This window comes from Callorhinchus milii, unplaced genomic scaffold, assembly GCF_018977255.1.
Source record: "Callorhinchus milii isolate IMCB2004 unplaced genomic scaffold, IMCB_Cmil_1.0 Scaffold17, whole genome shotgun sequence".
Taxonomy (NCBI): Eukaryota; Metazoa; Chordata; class Chondrichthyes; order Chimaeriformes; family Callorhinchidae; genus Callorhinchus; species Callorhinchus milii.
Genome location: NW_024704758.1, coordinates 531,523 through 546,633, shown reverse-complemented (window position 1 = coordinate 546,633; position 15,111 = coordinate 531,523). Strand labels below are relative to the sequence as shown.

At 38.3% G+C, this 15,111-nt stretch overlaps 1 protein-coding gene across 1 annotated transcript; it reads left to right on the top strand.

The window, feature by feature from the left end:
- LOC103191322 (hatching enzyme 1.2-like) lies at window positions 1-14,539 on the top strand. The gene is made up of 10 exons (XM_042341548.1): window positions 1-60; window positions 1,903-1,933; window positions 3,259-3,336; window positions 3,994-4,149; window positions 5,114-5,231; window positions 7,761-7,942; window positions 9,718-9,799; window positions 10,355-10,482; window positions 11,604-11,722; window positions 14,330-14,539. The coding sequence occupies exons 1-10, from the start codon at window positions 1-3 to the stop codon at window positions 14,537-14,539; spliced, it is 1,164 nt and encodes a 387-aa protein (XP_042197482.1).
- The last annotated feature ends 572 nt before the right edge of the window (window positions 14,540-15,111 follow it).

Genomic DNA, 15,111 nt, shown 5'->3' with positions numbered 1-15,111 from the left:
ATGATAGCAATACATGAGCGAGTGAAAATGTTGGCAAAGCAGTCTTATTTAGAAGGGAAGGTGAGTGGGATGAATCTGGAGTTGAATAGGCTCCTGGGCCACATGAGTCAGCTTGACTCAGTTGATATGAGTCTTACCTATTATGTCAATGCCTTCCAGGAGATCGGATTCATCAATTATGAAGAAATCTTACTGGAGCCAAACCAACACATGATTTCTATAGCCCCTCAACAGACCTAGTTCATGTTTTCCTGCTGTCAGATGGTTTGCGTTGGCTTCTCTGAGTTTAGAATACTTCTTTGCAGCATATCTTTTTATTCTTGGTTTAATAGCAGATGCCATCTTTGTAGACCGAGTGCCAGATTGTTTATTAAGTCTTCAACTGAATCTGCTTTACAATACAAATATATATTTATGTTGTGCCTTTCTTGTCAGGAGGATAGCACAAGGCACTTTAAGGTACTTTAGCACTGGTCTCCACAGATTTAGCTAGTGGGCTTATATTGGGGTCAGATGGGTGTCTATGACACAAGAAGAACTCTATGAATACATATATATAATGCCTGTACATGGAAATTCCATGTCTGGAATCGAATGTGCACTCTCATCAGAAAGATCTCATATAATACTGGAGAGTATCAGGAACAGGTTGGCAAAAGACCAGGTTTGAAATTTGTCAGAACATGATGATATTTGTCAGTACCCTGGTACAGTACTTTATTGCCTTTAACCTGTCAGCTCTTTATTCACAATCTGATTGTAATTAAAATCTCTGTCATTTCTTGCAAATGTAATGTTTACCTTGGGAAGGTATTCCATTTCCCTCTATGTTGGTAACAGTGATAAGATTGAGCATAAGTCCTGTGGCTCAGTGGTTAGAGCACTCGCTTTGCAAGCGAGAGACCTGAGTTCAATTCCAGGCAGAGGGCGAAACCTTCGGCAAGTTTCCTTACTCCACACACCTAATAATAATCCCTCCAAAAAAAACAAACCAAAAAAAAAACAATAATAAATTGGTCATTTTCAATCTACGACTGTTTGTGGGACATTGCTGTGCACAATTGGCTGCCGCGTTCGCCCACAAATATACAGTCAATTCACTTTACAGTGTGTTCTGTGAAGCGCTTTGGGACGTCCTCCCGACGTGAAAAAGCGCTATATCAAATGCAAGGATTATTATTATTAAGTCATTTTTCATAGTTTTCTTTCCACTGACCTATTTATATATTTTTAAAAACTTATCATAATTACAAATGAATAACTGAAACTGCAATAACAATGCAAACAACTAACACTAGTATTTTTGAGGTTTCATTTCTTTATATAAGTAACTTTATACTACACTTTACAGTATATTCTGTGAAGTACTTTGAGATATCTCAACGACGTTATATCAAATGCAAGGTTTATTATTATTATAATTGATTTTTTAAAACCGTTCTTTAGATCTGCTTTTCTCCATATTAATATAAGGTTCAGAACAGACTGAAATGCCGGAAGGTGGACTTTACACTTGCAGTAATGTTGGTCTTAACCCTGGTAAGCATCTTTTGGAGCAATCCAGTAAGCTTAAATGACAGTTAAATGTAGTCTGTTTGGTTATTTTTCTATTTTTTCTCGGTTGGGCTCTGCCTGTGTTCCCTGTCTGGCTCCCTCTTGATGGGTGCAATTCCATGGGCACTGGTTGCCCTCCTATACTGTGCCCAAGTGGCCATTGTTCATGCCTGAGCTTTGGCAGTGAGTGTCGGTAGGCCCACTTACTAGCAGAGAGCATATCAGCCTGACCTCTCTCTCCCTGATCCCGCACAACTGTAAGCTGCAGGTTTATCCACGACCACATCAGGACTGCTCTCTGAACTTCATTCTGAATTATTATATAAACACATTTTTCTTTTGATGCAGGTGGAGAATGAATTGGCAGCTGTATTAGAAGGTTTGTTTCTTAATCAGAATTTTGCTCAAATGTATTTTCAAATTTGGAAATGAGACAAGAGTTTTTTTTAATCCTGGTTTAACTGGAGGACAAAAGTGCATAGTGCAGTATCCCAAGATTTAAAAGAGCAATAATAATATTCCTTGCATTTAATATAGCACCTTATCTCGTCGTTGATACGTCTCAAAACACATCACAGAATATACTGTAAAGTGGATTGACTGTGTATTTTGTGGATGAAACGTAGCAGCCAATTGCACACTGTAGAATAAACTAAGTGAGTCATCAAGCATTGGATTTAAAAACCTGCAAGTAGTAGAGAAAAGGTGAGATCCACACTGTTCAGAGAGTGCACTGAGATTTGACAACAACTGAGCATTCGCAGAGAAGGAAGTATATTATTATTTTATGAAGTTGTCCAAGCAGGCCACCAATCCTGAGAGTTTCTGGTAGTGTTTTGGTGAATACTACATATTTTGGATTTGTAGGTTATTGAATGTTGTAAGTACGTGGAATGCATTGCCCAGGAAGGCTAAACCTGCAGAATCAATTGGGATTCCGCAAAAGGGAGATAGATATTTTGGAGGAGAGGATATATGGAGAAAAGGCAGGGAAACTGAATGAAAAGGTCTAATAAATTGACAAACAGGCTCAAGTGGTTGTACGACCTTCTCCTATTCTCTGTTCTTAAATAGAAACTGCTACTTATGAAAACAATATGATGATTGATGAATAACTCTGTAGTAAACTAAGCGAGCTATTGTTAATCCACTTCTTAGATCTGGATCAGATTTGTTGTGTACAGTCACAGCAAATAACAACTTGTTGAGGCAGGTACCATACTTGAAACACGCAATTACAATAAACTGATAACTCAACCTTGGCTTAACTTGTCACTAGCACATTATGCTGTCAATGTGTTGGCTGCATTTATTTATATATGTGTGCATATGCCTAGCTCGCCGTTCCTGATTACTCGTCACTGAGCCCTTTTCCCTTGAAATGACGAGTTATCAGGAGTTTACTGTATAACAGCCTAGTTGGCATTGGTCAGCTTTTTAATCATTGGACTTAATAAATAGCACTAAGCAGAATACTCAAACAATTCAGCACATGCTAATATAGTTTAAATTTAATATAGTAACAGATAGTCTGGTATTGTGGTGATCAACTTATCAATGAGGTCTGTTCAGAAGGGCTTTGCAATGTACGTACAAAGGGGGAGTGCGGAACTTTAGGGTCTAAATCTGTAAACCAATCTGTCCCATACTCACTTTGCATTGGAAGCACTTCCCCAAACAAAGTAAATCATTATTCATTTTCAGATGATGTGAAGGAAGAAGACATAGGCTTAAATAGGCTGGATGTCATCAGCAGAATAATGGAAATTAATAAACACCTGGGTAAGAATTTTTTTAATAATAATAATCCTTGCATTTGATATAGTGCTTTTTAGGTCTCTAAACGTCTCAAAGCGCTTCACAGAATATACTGTAAAGTGAAATAACTGTATATTGTGGATGAAGCGCAGCAGCCAATTGCGCACAGCAGCGTCTCACAAACAGTCGTGATTGAGTGACCAAATTATTATTGTTTTTTTNCTTGAGGGATTATTATCAGGCATGTGGAGTAAGGAAACTTGCCCAAGGTTTCACTCTGCCGGGAATTGAACTCAGGTCTCTCACTTGCGAGGCGAGTGCTCTAACCACTGAGCTACAGACTCCTTTAAAAAGCTTTTTATGAATCATGAAGTTTAAAGACTAGATGTAGATTGGAACTTAAGCAGAGTGGAATAAGCTTACTAATAAGAGTTGGAACGTGAGACTTTAAATTGAGATATGCATTTAAAAGTTGTGTCTGTTGTTGAGAAGATAACTGACTTCATGCAATGTTAAACTCCATTTGCCATAGTTTGCCTACACACTTAATCCGTCTCGGTCTTTATGTAATTATTATTTCATCAATAAATAACCACTTAGCAGCTTTCTTTCTGTTTTAGTATTTATAGTAGATGTAAATGCGTAGAATCACAGCTTAACATTTTGTTTCTTTTTTTATAGTAAACACCAGTGTTTGGAACCACATTGTAGGTGGGGACATGAAAGTTGGGACTTCCAAAAATGCTCTTGTGTGTTTGAATGGTCCTACAAGTTGCCTATGGCCTCGTTCAAGAGATGGGAATGTTTACATACCTTATGCTTTCACATCAAATTTTGGTAACTGAACATGAATCAATAATCTTTCAAAATCATTTTTGTCTAATTAAATATTAAATTTTTCCTAATTTTCAAATGAGTGATGAAAGTAGAATCTTACTGGTTGGTTGAACTCAGTAAACATATTATCATATTATAAAATTGTTATTATTAGAGAATTATTATTCTTTTGATCACATAGCCTTGCCTAATTTTACTGTCAGGTCAGTAATGGGGGAGACCACATTGTTGGAGGTGCTGTTTTTTGGATGAGGCAATGCCTGAACATTATCCTGTGACAAGTCGAAAAAACATTATCCTGGTCAACTATCCTTCAGATTAGTTATAGCTAATGCTTCGAAAACAGCAGCTTTTCTCTCTCTCCTCTCTGCCTTCCTCCATTTCCATCCATTCCACATGCAAATTACATCCAAATCTACTTTTCCATTTCTACGCTTGATTCCAGGTCCACTCATTCTCTGTCGACTTGCCTGCCAGGCATTGAGGCCTGAATGAGCCTCATTTTCTTGACCTTAACATGGACAAGGGGAAAGCCAGCCTCTTTGACTCCCACCATCTCCTCACGTCTGACTCTGATCATCTTAATCTCTGTGGCTTCTCTCTCAAACTCCCTGAACCAGTGTGTAATCTCGGTGTTTGTTTTGAAGCTCAACTCTCCTTCCTAACTCATAATTGGTCCCTGACCAAGACTGCTTTCTTCACCTCCAACACCTTGCCTGACTCTGCCTCCATCTTCAGTACACAAACTGCAGACTAACCAGAACTCAACAGCCCCGGTCTTTCGTGCATCAGACTCCTACCAAACCCATCCTTGGTCAGCTCCATCAGCTCCCCATCTCCCAGCGGATCAGTTTAAATAAATAGCTGTAAATATGTGCAACTATAATTTAAGTCATATTCTAATGTATAAGCAATATATTTAATATACTTTTAAAACTCAAATTTTAAAAATATCTTTCTGCAGAACAATACCAGCAAGAGGAAATATTTTCTGCTATAGCTGAATTCAGTGTGTTGACTTGCATCAGGTTTAAGTATAGAACATTTGAAGCTGGCTACATTGCGATTTCCTCTCAGAGGGGGTAAGTGAAAAATAGGAAAGCATTGTAAGTTTATGTTTAATTGTAACCATTAATTTAATTGCATTTAAAAGGTCTATTCTAGAATAAGGCTCCAAGGGTAAATTAATGGTCTACTCACATGTTCATGTCCAAAATACATTTTTTAAAAATACTTCTATAAGTGATTTTTAAAAAAAGCAAGTCATTTACTACGAGTTGTTGGCCATCTAATGAAGGCAATCGTGTTTACTACATATCTGAAGCTCAGGACATGCACAGGAGGCAGTTTTCTCCATAATTATTAATGATGCCTTTGCCATTATTTAGAATGATTGCTTAAGAAAGAGTTGCAAATGCTTTAAGTATAAGACACTCAGTGCTAACTTACTGTGGATTTCCAAGTTGCTTTTAACAAAGAGCCATTTGGGACCTCAGAAATTCTTTTGCTTCTACTCAGCTGTCAGTGAGGCTCAGTTGACAGGAATCTTCCCTATGGGTCAGGGAAAGGTTATGGGTTCAAGTCACCACTCCAGTGAAATTCTGGTCGAGTACTATGACGCTGAAAATACTAAACCAAAGTCCCAACTGCCTGTTCAGATCTAAAGATGCTATGGCATTAATTGAAAAGAGAAGGTTTCTCCCAGTAGCCTGACCAGCAATCTCTTAGATAACAATCAGTCATACAATTTGTTGCTGTCACAAATTGTCTGACCCATTCATCTACAAAAAATACATTTACTACAGTTTACTGTAAACCCTATGAAGCACTTTGAGATGTCCTAATGTGAAGGTGCTATATCGGTTGCAATAACTATTATTACTTTGCTACTTAGTTAAGTTTCTTTAGTTAAAACCACTTTCAGCAGTGCGTCTTCCCTGATTCCTTCTTGTGGCATTATAGTGCATTCATCTATTTTATGAGAGGGAAGTAGTTAAGTCTGAAGCAAAAGTCTTCAATTTAAATCGAGGGAACTTTGCTGGTATGAGAGAGGATTTAGCCAGAATAAACTGGGAGACTAAACTTAAAGATTTGACGGTAGACCAGCAATGGCAGACATTCAAGGAGATAGTGCAAAATTCCCAACGAGCACATATTCCTTTGAGGAATAAGAATGCCATGGGACAGGTGGTGCAGCCGTGGCTAACTAGAGCAGTTAGGGAAAGTATCAAATCAAAAGAAAAAGCCCATAAAACAGCGAAGATGAGTAGTAAACCCGAGGATTGGGAGAACTTTAGGGAACAACAGAGGAGGACCAAAAAAGATCAAGGCCCACGGGATTAATGGGAAAATATTAACATGAATAGAAGAGTGGCTATCGGGTAGAAAGCAGAGAGTAGTGATAAACGGATCATTCTCGAATTGGCAGGATGTGACTAGTGGAGTGCCACAAGGATCAGTGCTCGGGCCTCAGCTATTTACCATTTACATCAATGATCTGGACGAGGACATTGAATGTAATGTGTCTAAATTCGCGGATGATACTAAACTCGGTAGCAGAGTGAGCTCTCAGGATGATGCAAAAAGATTGCAACGGGATATAGATAGGCTCGGGGAGTGGGCAAGTAGGTGGCAGATGGAATTCAATGTTAGCAAGTGTGAAATTATTCACCTCGGTAGCAAGAATAAAAGAACAGATTATTTTCTGGAAGGGGAGAAGTTAGATAGTGTTAGTATTCAAAGGGATTTGGGTGTCCTTGTACACCAGTCCCAAAAAGTTAGTTTGCAGGTGCAGCAGCAGCTAGGAAGGCGAACGGCAGTTAGCGTTCATTTCGAAAGGTTTAAAATATAAGAGTAGGGAAGTCTTGCTGCAACTGTATAGGGCTTTGGTGAGACCGCACCGAGAGTATTGTGTGCAGTTTTGGTTTCCTTATTTAAAAAAGGACATACTTGCCCTCGAGGGGGTGCAGCGTAGATTCACTCGGTTAGTTCCTGGGATGAGGGGACTGACCTATGAGGATAGACTGAATAAACTGGGGCTGTATTCTCTGGAGTACAGAAGAATTAGGGGGATCTTATTGAAACATAAGATTCTTAAAGGGCTGATAAAGTAGACACTGGTGGGAGAATCTATAACCAGGGGTCACAGTCTGAAAATTAAGGGTCAGCCTTTTAGAACAGAGTTGAGGAAACATTTCTTCACTCAGAGGGCAGTGAATTTATGGAATTCACTCCCCCAGAAGGCTGTAGATGCTCAGTCCTTGAACATTTTTAAGGCTGAGACTGATAGATTCTTGAAAAATAGAGGAATTAGGGGATATGGGGATAGAGCAGGTAATCAGAGTGAGGTGAGAAGATCAGCCATGATCTTATTGAATGGCGGAGCAGGCATGAAGGGCCGAATGGCTGACTCCTGCTCCTAATTCTTATGTTCTTATGATCTTTCACAGCAATATATCTAGTACTTAAATACCATCCACTTCAGCAACTGTAAGCTACAAGCTTTAATATTTTGATTTTAATGGGTAAAATAATTGGATTATTTAGTTCAATTATTTTCCAATTTAAATATTGCTGTTTAAAACTAACACAAAAGTATTTTTTTTTCTTAGATGCTGGTCATATATAGGTCCATCTGGAGGGATTCAACAGAAGCTATCCTTGGAGAAACCTGATTGTATACAAATCGCTGTAATACAGCATGAGCTGTTACATGCAATTGGTTTTTATCATGAACATAACAGAAGTGACCGTGACCAATATGTAGACATCATAATGGAGAATGTTCAACCAGGTAAGGCGGTTGGAATATTTCACATAGATGGTGGCTATTTCTCATATCATTTTCCTATGCACTAATTTTAAAGTTTTTAAAGGTATTGTATATCAGAGTTACGTGTGCTCAATATGTACAAGACATTTCTTTTGATGTTGCCTTCATCAAAATTGTACAGAATAAGCCATTTAAAATAGCTAATCTATTTCTGTGCATTCCTAAGAAAGCGGAATTAAACATTTATTACCTACACTATGTGATATTGAGATGTAGTATAGAGCACAAAGCTGAATATAAGCATATACTGTTTGAGAAAGCCATAAATTAATAATTAAAGAATTTGAGAAGGAAATGGATAGGTACTTGGGAGCTGAACATGTTAACAAGTATGACAAGATTACCGAGAAATTATATTGGGAAGTAATAGTACATAGAATGGTCGAGAGTGAAATAGTACTGTCGTGGTCTGTACTACAGATTATAGTCTAATAGACTTGGTGAGGCAATTAGCCTTTTCCTGTTGCTGAATTTGTATATAAACTCCCATGCATGGCTTCACGCCATTTCAGATTCTGCCTCTTGGCTGCAAAATGGTATTGCATGGTTTCCCCTCTTTACCATCAGCTGGATTCATTTTTTAAAAAAGTAAAAATTCATTCCAGTTATTAGTTCAATCGATTTAAATCATTGAATTTTATCTTTAATCAAATTACCTAATTTAGCATTGGGATTAAGGTGTGTTTTGGGACCTACCGAATCATATTAATTCCCCAAATCAATAAACTACTATAATGGAGTAGTAGATTATTGATTTGAAACCATAAACTACTGCTCAATTGTACTTCATGTTACAACAATTGTGGAATCCTGTAACTTATTGTTTAGAGCGCTCAAAAGCGAAAAGATCTGGGTTCAATTCCTGGGTAGGGCGAAACGTTGTTCAAGTCCTTCCTCCTTCACACACATGCCTCTGTTTACCTAGCAGTAAGTAGAACCCGGTTGTTAGTTGATTGGTGGGTTGATTTTCCAGTGGTAATGCTTCAAAAAAATAAAATGAAGTCACTGAATCCACTGACTATTTGTGTGCAATTCCCTGCCACGTTTCACCCACAAAATATACAGTCAATTCACTTTACAGTATATTCTGTGAAGCGCTTTGAGATGTCTTGAAGACTTGATCAGCCTCTATATCAAATGGAAAGATTATTATTATTACTGTTCCATCATCTATTTTGAAGCAAGGTTTATGAATTTTTTCTTTATGCTTAAAATGTTTCTTTCCAGCTGGGTGGGTCTTAAAGCAAAATGAAAGCATTGTGTGTCTGATTGAGAAACAAAATGGTTCAGAGACAGCGTCTTGGGTGAGGGGCGCTATATAAATGCAAGTTGTTGTTGGATGCATACAATTTACATCCACAAGTGAACAAGATTCAAAATCACAGCAGATTATGGTCATTGCAACAAAAGAAAGATCAATCGTATCTTCAGGATTCTCATCATAATCTGAAGGTGCTACATCGAATGCAACAATTATTTCTGTATTTATTCCACATATTACAAAAAATGAAATAAATTGCTAAACAAATGATGTCATTAATACTAGTAAAGTCAATTTAGCACAATTCTCCATTGTGCTGTGCTGCCTGTTTTGATTTGCTGCCTGTCATGATATTACTCTCATGAAATTATGTTTTTTTTGTGGTAATGATTTCATTATTTGAAACAGACAGAACACTAATCTTTTATTCAGTAACATTTAAATATTTCTTACTTCTGATGTGTTTTCTTTGCAGGTTTTGAAGATAATTTTGTGAAAGTTATTACCAATAATCTGAATACAAAATATGATTACAGTTCAGTGATGCACTATGGAAAGCAAGTACATTTATTATTTGCACTACCATAATAAAAGCGCTATTACCCTCAATGGTTACAATAACTTTGATGAGAATTTAATGTTTTTATGTAAAGAACTAAATGTACAATATATGGAATGTCTTTTCTTAGATAACAATGTTCTGTTGAGGAAAGACATAAAATATCAGATTCTAAAAGATGGAATATTTTGTAGTACTGAAACCTATTTTGAACTTGCATAGCCTACACCCCAATGCAGTGCTGGATGTGTTACTGGATGAGCCATTAAACCGAGGTCTCATTTGTCTGTTCAGGTGGATGTTAAAGACTCCATAGCATTATTCAAAAAGAGAAGGGAATTTTTCTCGGTGTCCTGGCTAACAATCCCCCAAATAAAATTAGTTATTCATTTCATGGCTGTTTGTGGGATATTGCTGGGTACAATTGGCTGCTGCGTTCACCAACAAATACACCGTCACTTCACTTCATAATAAATTCTGTGAAGCATTTTGGGACGTCCTGCTGCCATGCAACTATTATTCTTCTTATTATATTATTGTGTTTTGATTCCAGGTACCTTTTTTCCAAAAGCCCTAAATTACCCACGATTATACCAAAACCAAATCCAAACACGAAAATTGGACAACTTGATGGATTCAGTGAAACGGATATTTTAAAGGTAAACCGGTTGTATAAGTGTGGTAAGTATTTTGTTCAGAATATTTTTTCACATTGTAGTAGAATTTTTGTACCTCTTGAAAAAGGTATTTGAACAATCCTGTTATGATTGAGTAGCAAAAGCATTTATAATTTTAACAATCAGCACAGGCAAATAGGGCTGAATATTTGAATAGGTCTAAATCATGTGGGAATGGAATGAGAATTTGGCCTTTTTTTGATTTTTCAAATTCACCTAAAAATTAAAATTATTTGACTCATCTCACTTTTGTTTGTGGTACTTTGATGGTGCAAATTGGGTTATGATGTTGAGCAGATGATAAATAATAATTTAAATTTAGCATAGAATGTTATATAGGAAAATGAGTTTTAAAATAGCTAAACATTGTAAGATAAGTTATTTGTAGTTTCTATTTAATATTGTGCACAATTGGCTGCTGCATTTTGCCCACAAAATATACAATCAATTCACTTTACAGTATATTCTGTGAAGCGCTTTGAAACGTCTCGAAGATGTAATAGGGCGCTATATCCAATGCAAGGATTATTATTCTTGTATTTTCCATTAAAAGAAAAGATCCAAAAGCAATGGGAAAAGTGCACTGAGATTTACTAGAATTTTACCAGGGGTGAAGCTTTTCAGTTATGAAGAGAGATTTGAAGCTAGACAATTTTCACTGGATCTGAGAAAGTTAAACATGCCTTGATCAAAAGATTACTGGAGATTACTTTCACAATCAGTATGGAGAAGATATAGATTTGAGATAATCAGAAAAAGAATTGTTGAAGCAGAGTATCTTCATCTATTATAAAAATAATCAGAGTTGTTAAAAAAGAGAAACGCTAACGATTAGGGAAACCAGCAAGAGAGTGGGACTAATTATGATTAGATTAGATGTTTCATGTAGAAAATTACCCCACCAGATTTGGTAGACCAAGTGGTCTGTTTCTGTGTAAAGGGTGTCAAAAAGGAACTTCACAAACTAATGGAAATTAGATGATGAGGTAATCCAATTCATAGGAATCCTTTGGAAAATGAATATCTGGATGGATCAATGGTCTTGTGCTGCCTGAAACTGTTGAACTGTGATAATCACATTTGAACATGTTTTTATAACAATAATATCCTTCTTGAATTTTCCAGAGGTTTGTGGAAATCTGTTTGTTGGTAATCATGGAAGTTTTACATCTCCAAATTACCCAGGTTCTTATCCAAATCATGCTGACTGTAAGTGGATGATCAGGGCACCTCAAAACCAAAAGGTACATTCTAACTACGTAAGAGTTTTCACGGGGTTGATTTTTTTTATCCAAAATTATCAAAAAGATGTTAATTTGTTCATTGATCTCATTGCTGCCAGTGTCCTTCCGTGTGCCAAACTCTACACCCACTTCAGCCCAGTTACCAAGCTCCACTACCTACCTGTCTCCTAATGGATCTGACCTATAAATCAAATCATGTCCTCACCACTCCCTATCGCTTTTCTCCCCCCAGTCCTCTGGTCAAGCCATTCACTCGGATAAGATGCCAAGAATCCTCCACCCCACCTTCAGTGACTGAGACCTCAGCTCCTAAACTGTGAAGCATCCAACTGTATTGCCTGTATCCTGGCCTCAACTTCTCTTCCCACTTATCCGATCCTCTGGAAAACAAATCTAAATTGCCTTTTGCAGCCCTAAACCTGTGGAGCAGATATGATAAAAAAAAACATTTTGAGAAGATATAATGAAGTAATTGAACTGAGGGTTTCTGAAATTATTGATTTGTGGAAAATGCATCGGCCTACATTTTTTATTTAGTTTCTGCGGTTATATTGTATATATCAACAGTGCAGTTCAGGATCAGGATGTGTCATTGACTTCCTCTTTAAAATTAATTTGAGTGATCAGGTACAATTTTTTCCCCCAGTTTGACACAATGTCATTGTGCTTTATTGGGTCCTTTTGTTCCCAGGAGTCAGGAATAATTCTTAGAGGACAAGAGAGAAAATAAACATTTGAAACCTGAACATTTTCTCTACAAAAAATAGTATTGTGGTTGTACAATAATACAGTGTTCTGGATTATGATTCCCTGCACCACATTTACCATTTGATTGTGTGATCTCATTTTTTTCAGGTTCTCTTGGAATTTGATTTCTTTCATATTCAACCATTTGTAGGATGCTTTCATGATCAACTAATAATTTTTGATGGTCCCAGTACTGCTTCACAAATTATTAAAGGACCAACTTGTGGCACAGTGGCTCCAGCAGTCATCTCATCTTACCAAAAGTTATTGATTCACTTTTTAGCATATTACAACCAAGGAAAAAAGGGTTTCAGTGCTAAATATCAATTTGGTAATGCTTTATATATTTTATAAACATTTATTCAGAATTATACATTGATATAATATTCCCATACATTTCAGCAGGTTAACACTTTATTTTAACCATTTATTTTCTAGTTAAATGTGGCAAAATGGTGTACATTCCATTCGCCCGTTTTACAGGTAGAATTGAATATAAAAGGAGGATTCAAACTAAAGATACGTGTTTCTGGATCATCCAACAAAATAGAAAATTTAAGGTATGCATGAGGGACATAAAATCATGATTTAAACACAGCCCAGAAATTGTTGATTATACTATTGAAAATATTATTCAGATCATAAGAAGCACATCAGGATGGTTCCATCAAACAAAATTAAAAATTGGATTAGGTATTATTTAATCATGTTCATTTGTATGAGGACATCTGTTTTTAAAACAAGTAATGTCTCATTTCTACATCATTAAATGTGCATTTAATGCAATGTATCACTGAAAACAGAATTTACTGAAAACCACTAATTCAGCCCCATAGTGTTTCACATTTTGTCATAATAAGTATTATTGTCCCTTATTTGTACAACTAATCAGGACGTTCACAAGCATTTCCTGATGTCTGCTCTCCAAGTTCCAATGTGGGAAGAGTCGGGGCTTAGAGCCTTTATTGCAGTCTGTCAGGAAGGCAAACGCGTCTCTTACAACCGTGTCCTTAGCAACCTATGGTTGGGAGAGAGATTGGGGGAGGGGAGAGGGGGAGAGAGAGAGGGGGGGGGGAAGGCAGGAGTGGGAGGGGAGAGATAGAGAGAGGTAGGGAGGGGGGAGCGAGATTGGGAGAGAGGGGAGAGAGATTGGGAGATAGAGAGCTAGAGGGGTTCGGAGAGAGGAGGTGGAGAGAGGGGCGAGAGGGAAAGAGAAGGGGGGAGAAAGAGTGGGGAGGCTGGACAGAGAGGGGGATGCTCTCTCTCCCCCCTCTCGCTCAGGCGCTCACTCTCTCAATTACTGTCTCTCACTCCCCTTCTCACACCCTCTCACACTCCACCTCCCCCTTTCAATCACTCTCTCACCCCTCTTCTCACACACGCTCTCTCCCACACACACTCTCTATCCCCTCTCAAACTCTCTCAGTCACCCTCTCAATCTCACTCTCAATCGCCCCTCTTTGTTTCTTTCTCTCCCCCTCTCACATTCACTCCCTCCCACCTCACACTATTTCTCAGCCTCTCACACTCTCTTCCCCATCTCACTCTCTATATCAATCTCTCTCTGCTTTCCCTCTCTCAATCACTCTCTCAGTCTCCCTCACTCCCCCTTTTTTACCTCTCACACACATACACTCTCTCCCCCCCCCCCACTCTCTCTCTCTCTCTCTCGTCCTCTATCTCCCCCCCTCTTTCTCTCCGCCTCCTCTATCCTTCCCACCCCCCAACACCCTCCTTTCTCTCCCCTCTTCCTCTGTCTAAATCCCACTCTCTCCCAAGCGTGTGTCACTATCTGCAGTGACAGGAGCCGGCGGCTGCTAAGGACGCGGTTGGTAAGAGACGGGTTTGCCTTCCTGACAGACTGCAGTAAAGCCTCTGGGCCCCGAGTCTTTGCAACCGCCGGCTCCTGCTGCTGCCCTGGGGGTGTTTACCAGGGAGGGAGGGAGGAAGGGAGTGGAACTTGGAAATGGTGGAAATAGTCACAGGCCGCATCAGCTGCCGGGCCGCTGGCAGCCCATGTGCCGCCTGTTGGACTACGATAATGTAGACCATGAAAAACTGTTGTATTGAACAGTAGAACAAGAGAACACGGCCTGCGATTGAAGGGGGTAAATTCAGAACAAATCTGCGGAAACACTACTACAGTGAGCGAGTTATAAACTTATGGAACAGGCTCCCAAGGGAGACGGTGGAATCAAAAAATTCTGGCGGTGTCTCCTGAGTCCAGTGGCTTCAAAGGATGGTTCCTCTGTTAATGAGAAAACAGCCAGCCTGGGTCGTCAGCAGGACTAGAAGGACCAGAACAATTAGTGGGGCAGATGTTCTTCACTTGGCTCCATTTTTCAAAATTAACATACTTTCAGGTTTGAGTAGCTACCAATCAGGTTTGAAGAAACAAAATGCAAGAATTATTATTAAAGCACTCTTCCCCGCTAAATGCAAAGGAGCCACTGTAGGATGTATGTGGCTCCTCTTTGTTGGTGAGAGCCTAGAAATGAAGATGTATCCTTAGTAATATAGGAAAGTGAGGTTTCTCTCTACCATAAACTACCTTAATATCTAGAGTAGTGCTGTGACATAACTTTGTCATCCATCTTTGTAAATTGCTTTGAGATGTCTTCCCAACGTAAAAGATGCTATAA

Bases quoted from the DNA above. Each gene is read 5' to 3' on its own strand.
- LOC103191322 (XM_042341548.1), top strand. From the start codon at position 1: ATGATAGCAATACATGAGCGAGTGAAAATGTTGGCAAAGCAGTCTTAT. The intron at 7,943-9,717 runs GTAAGGCGGTTG...TTTTCTTTGCAG, and splicing joins AATGGAGAATGTTCAACCAG to GTTTTGAAGATAATTTTGTG. The intron at 9,800-10,354 runs GCAAGTACATTT...TTTTGATTCCAG, and splicing joins TCAGTGATGCACTATGGAAA to GTACCTTTTTTCCAAAAGCC.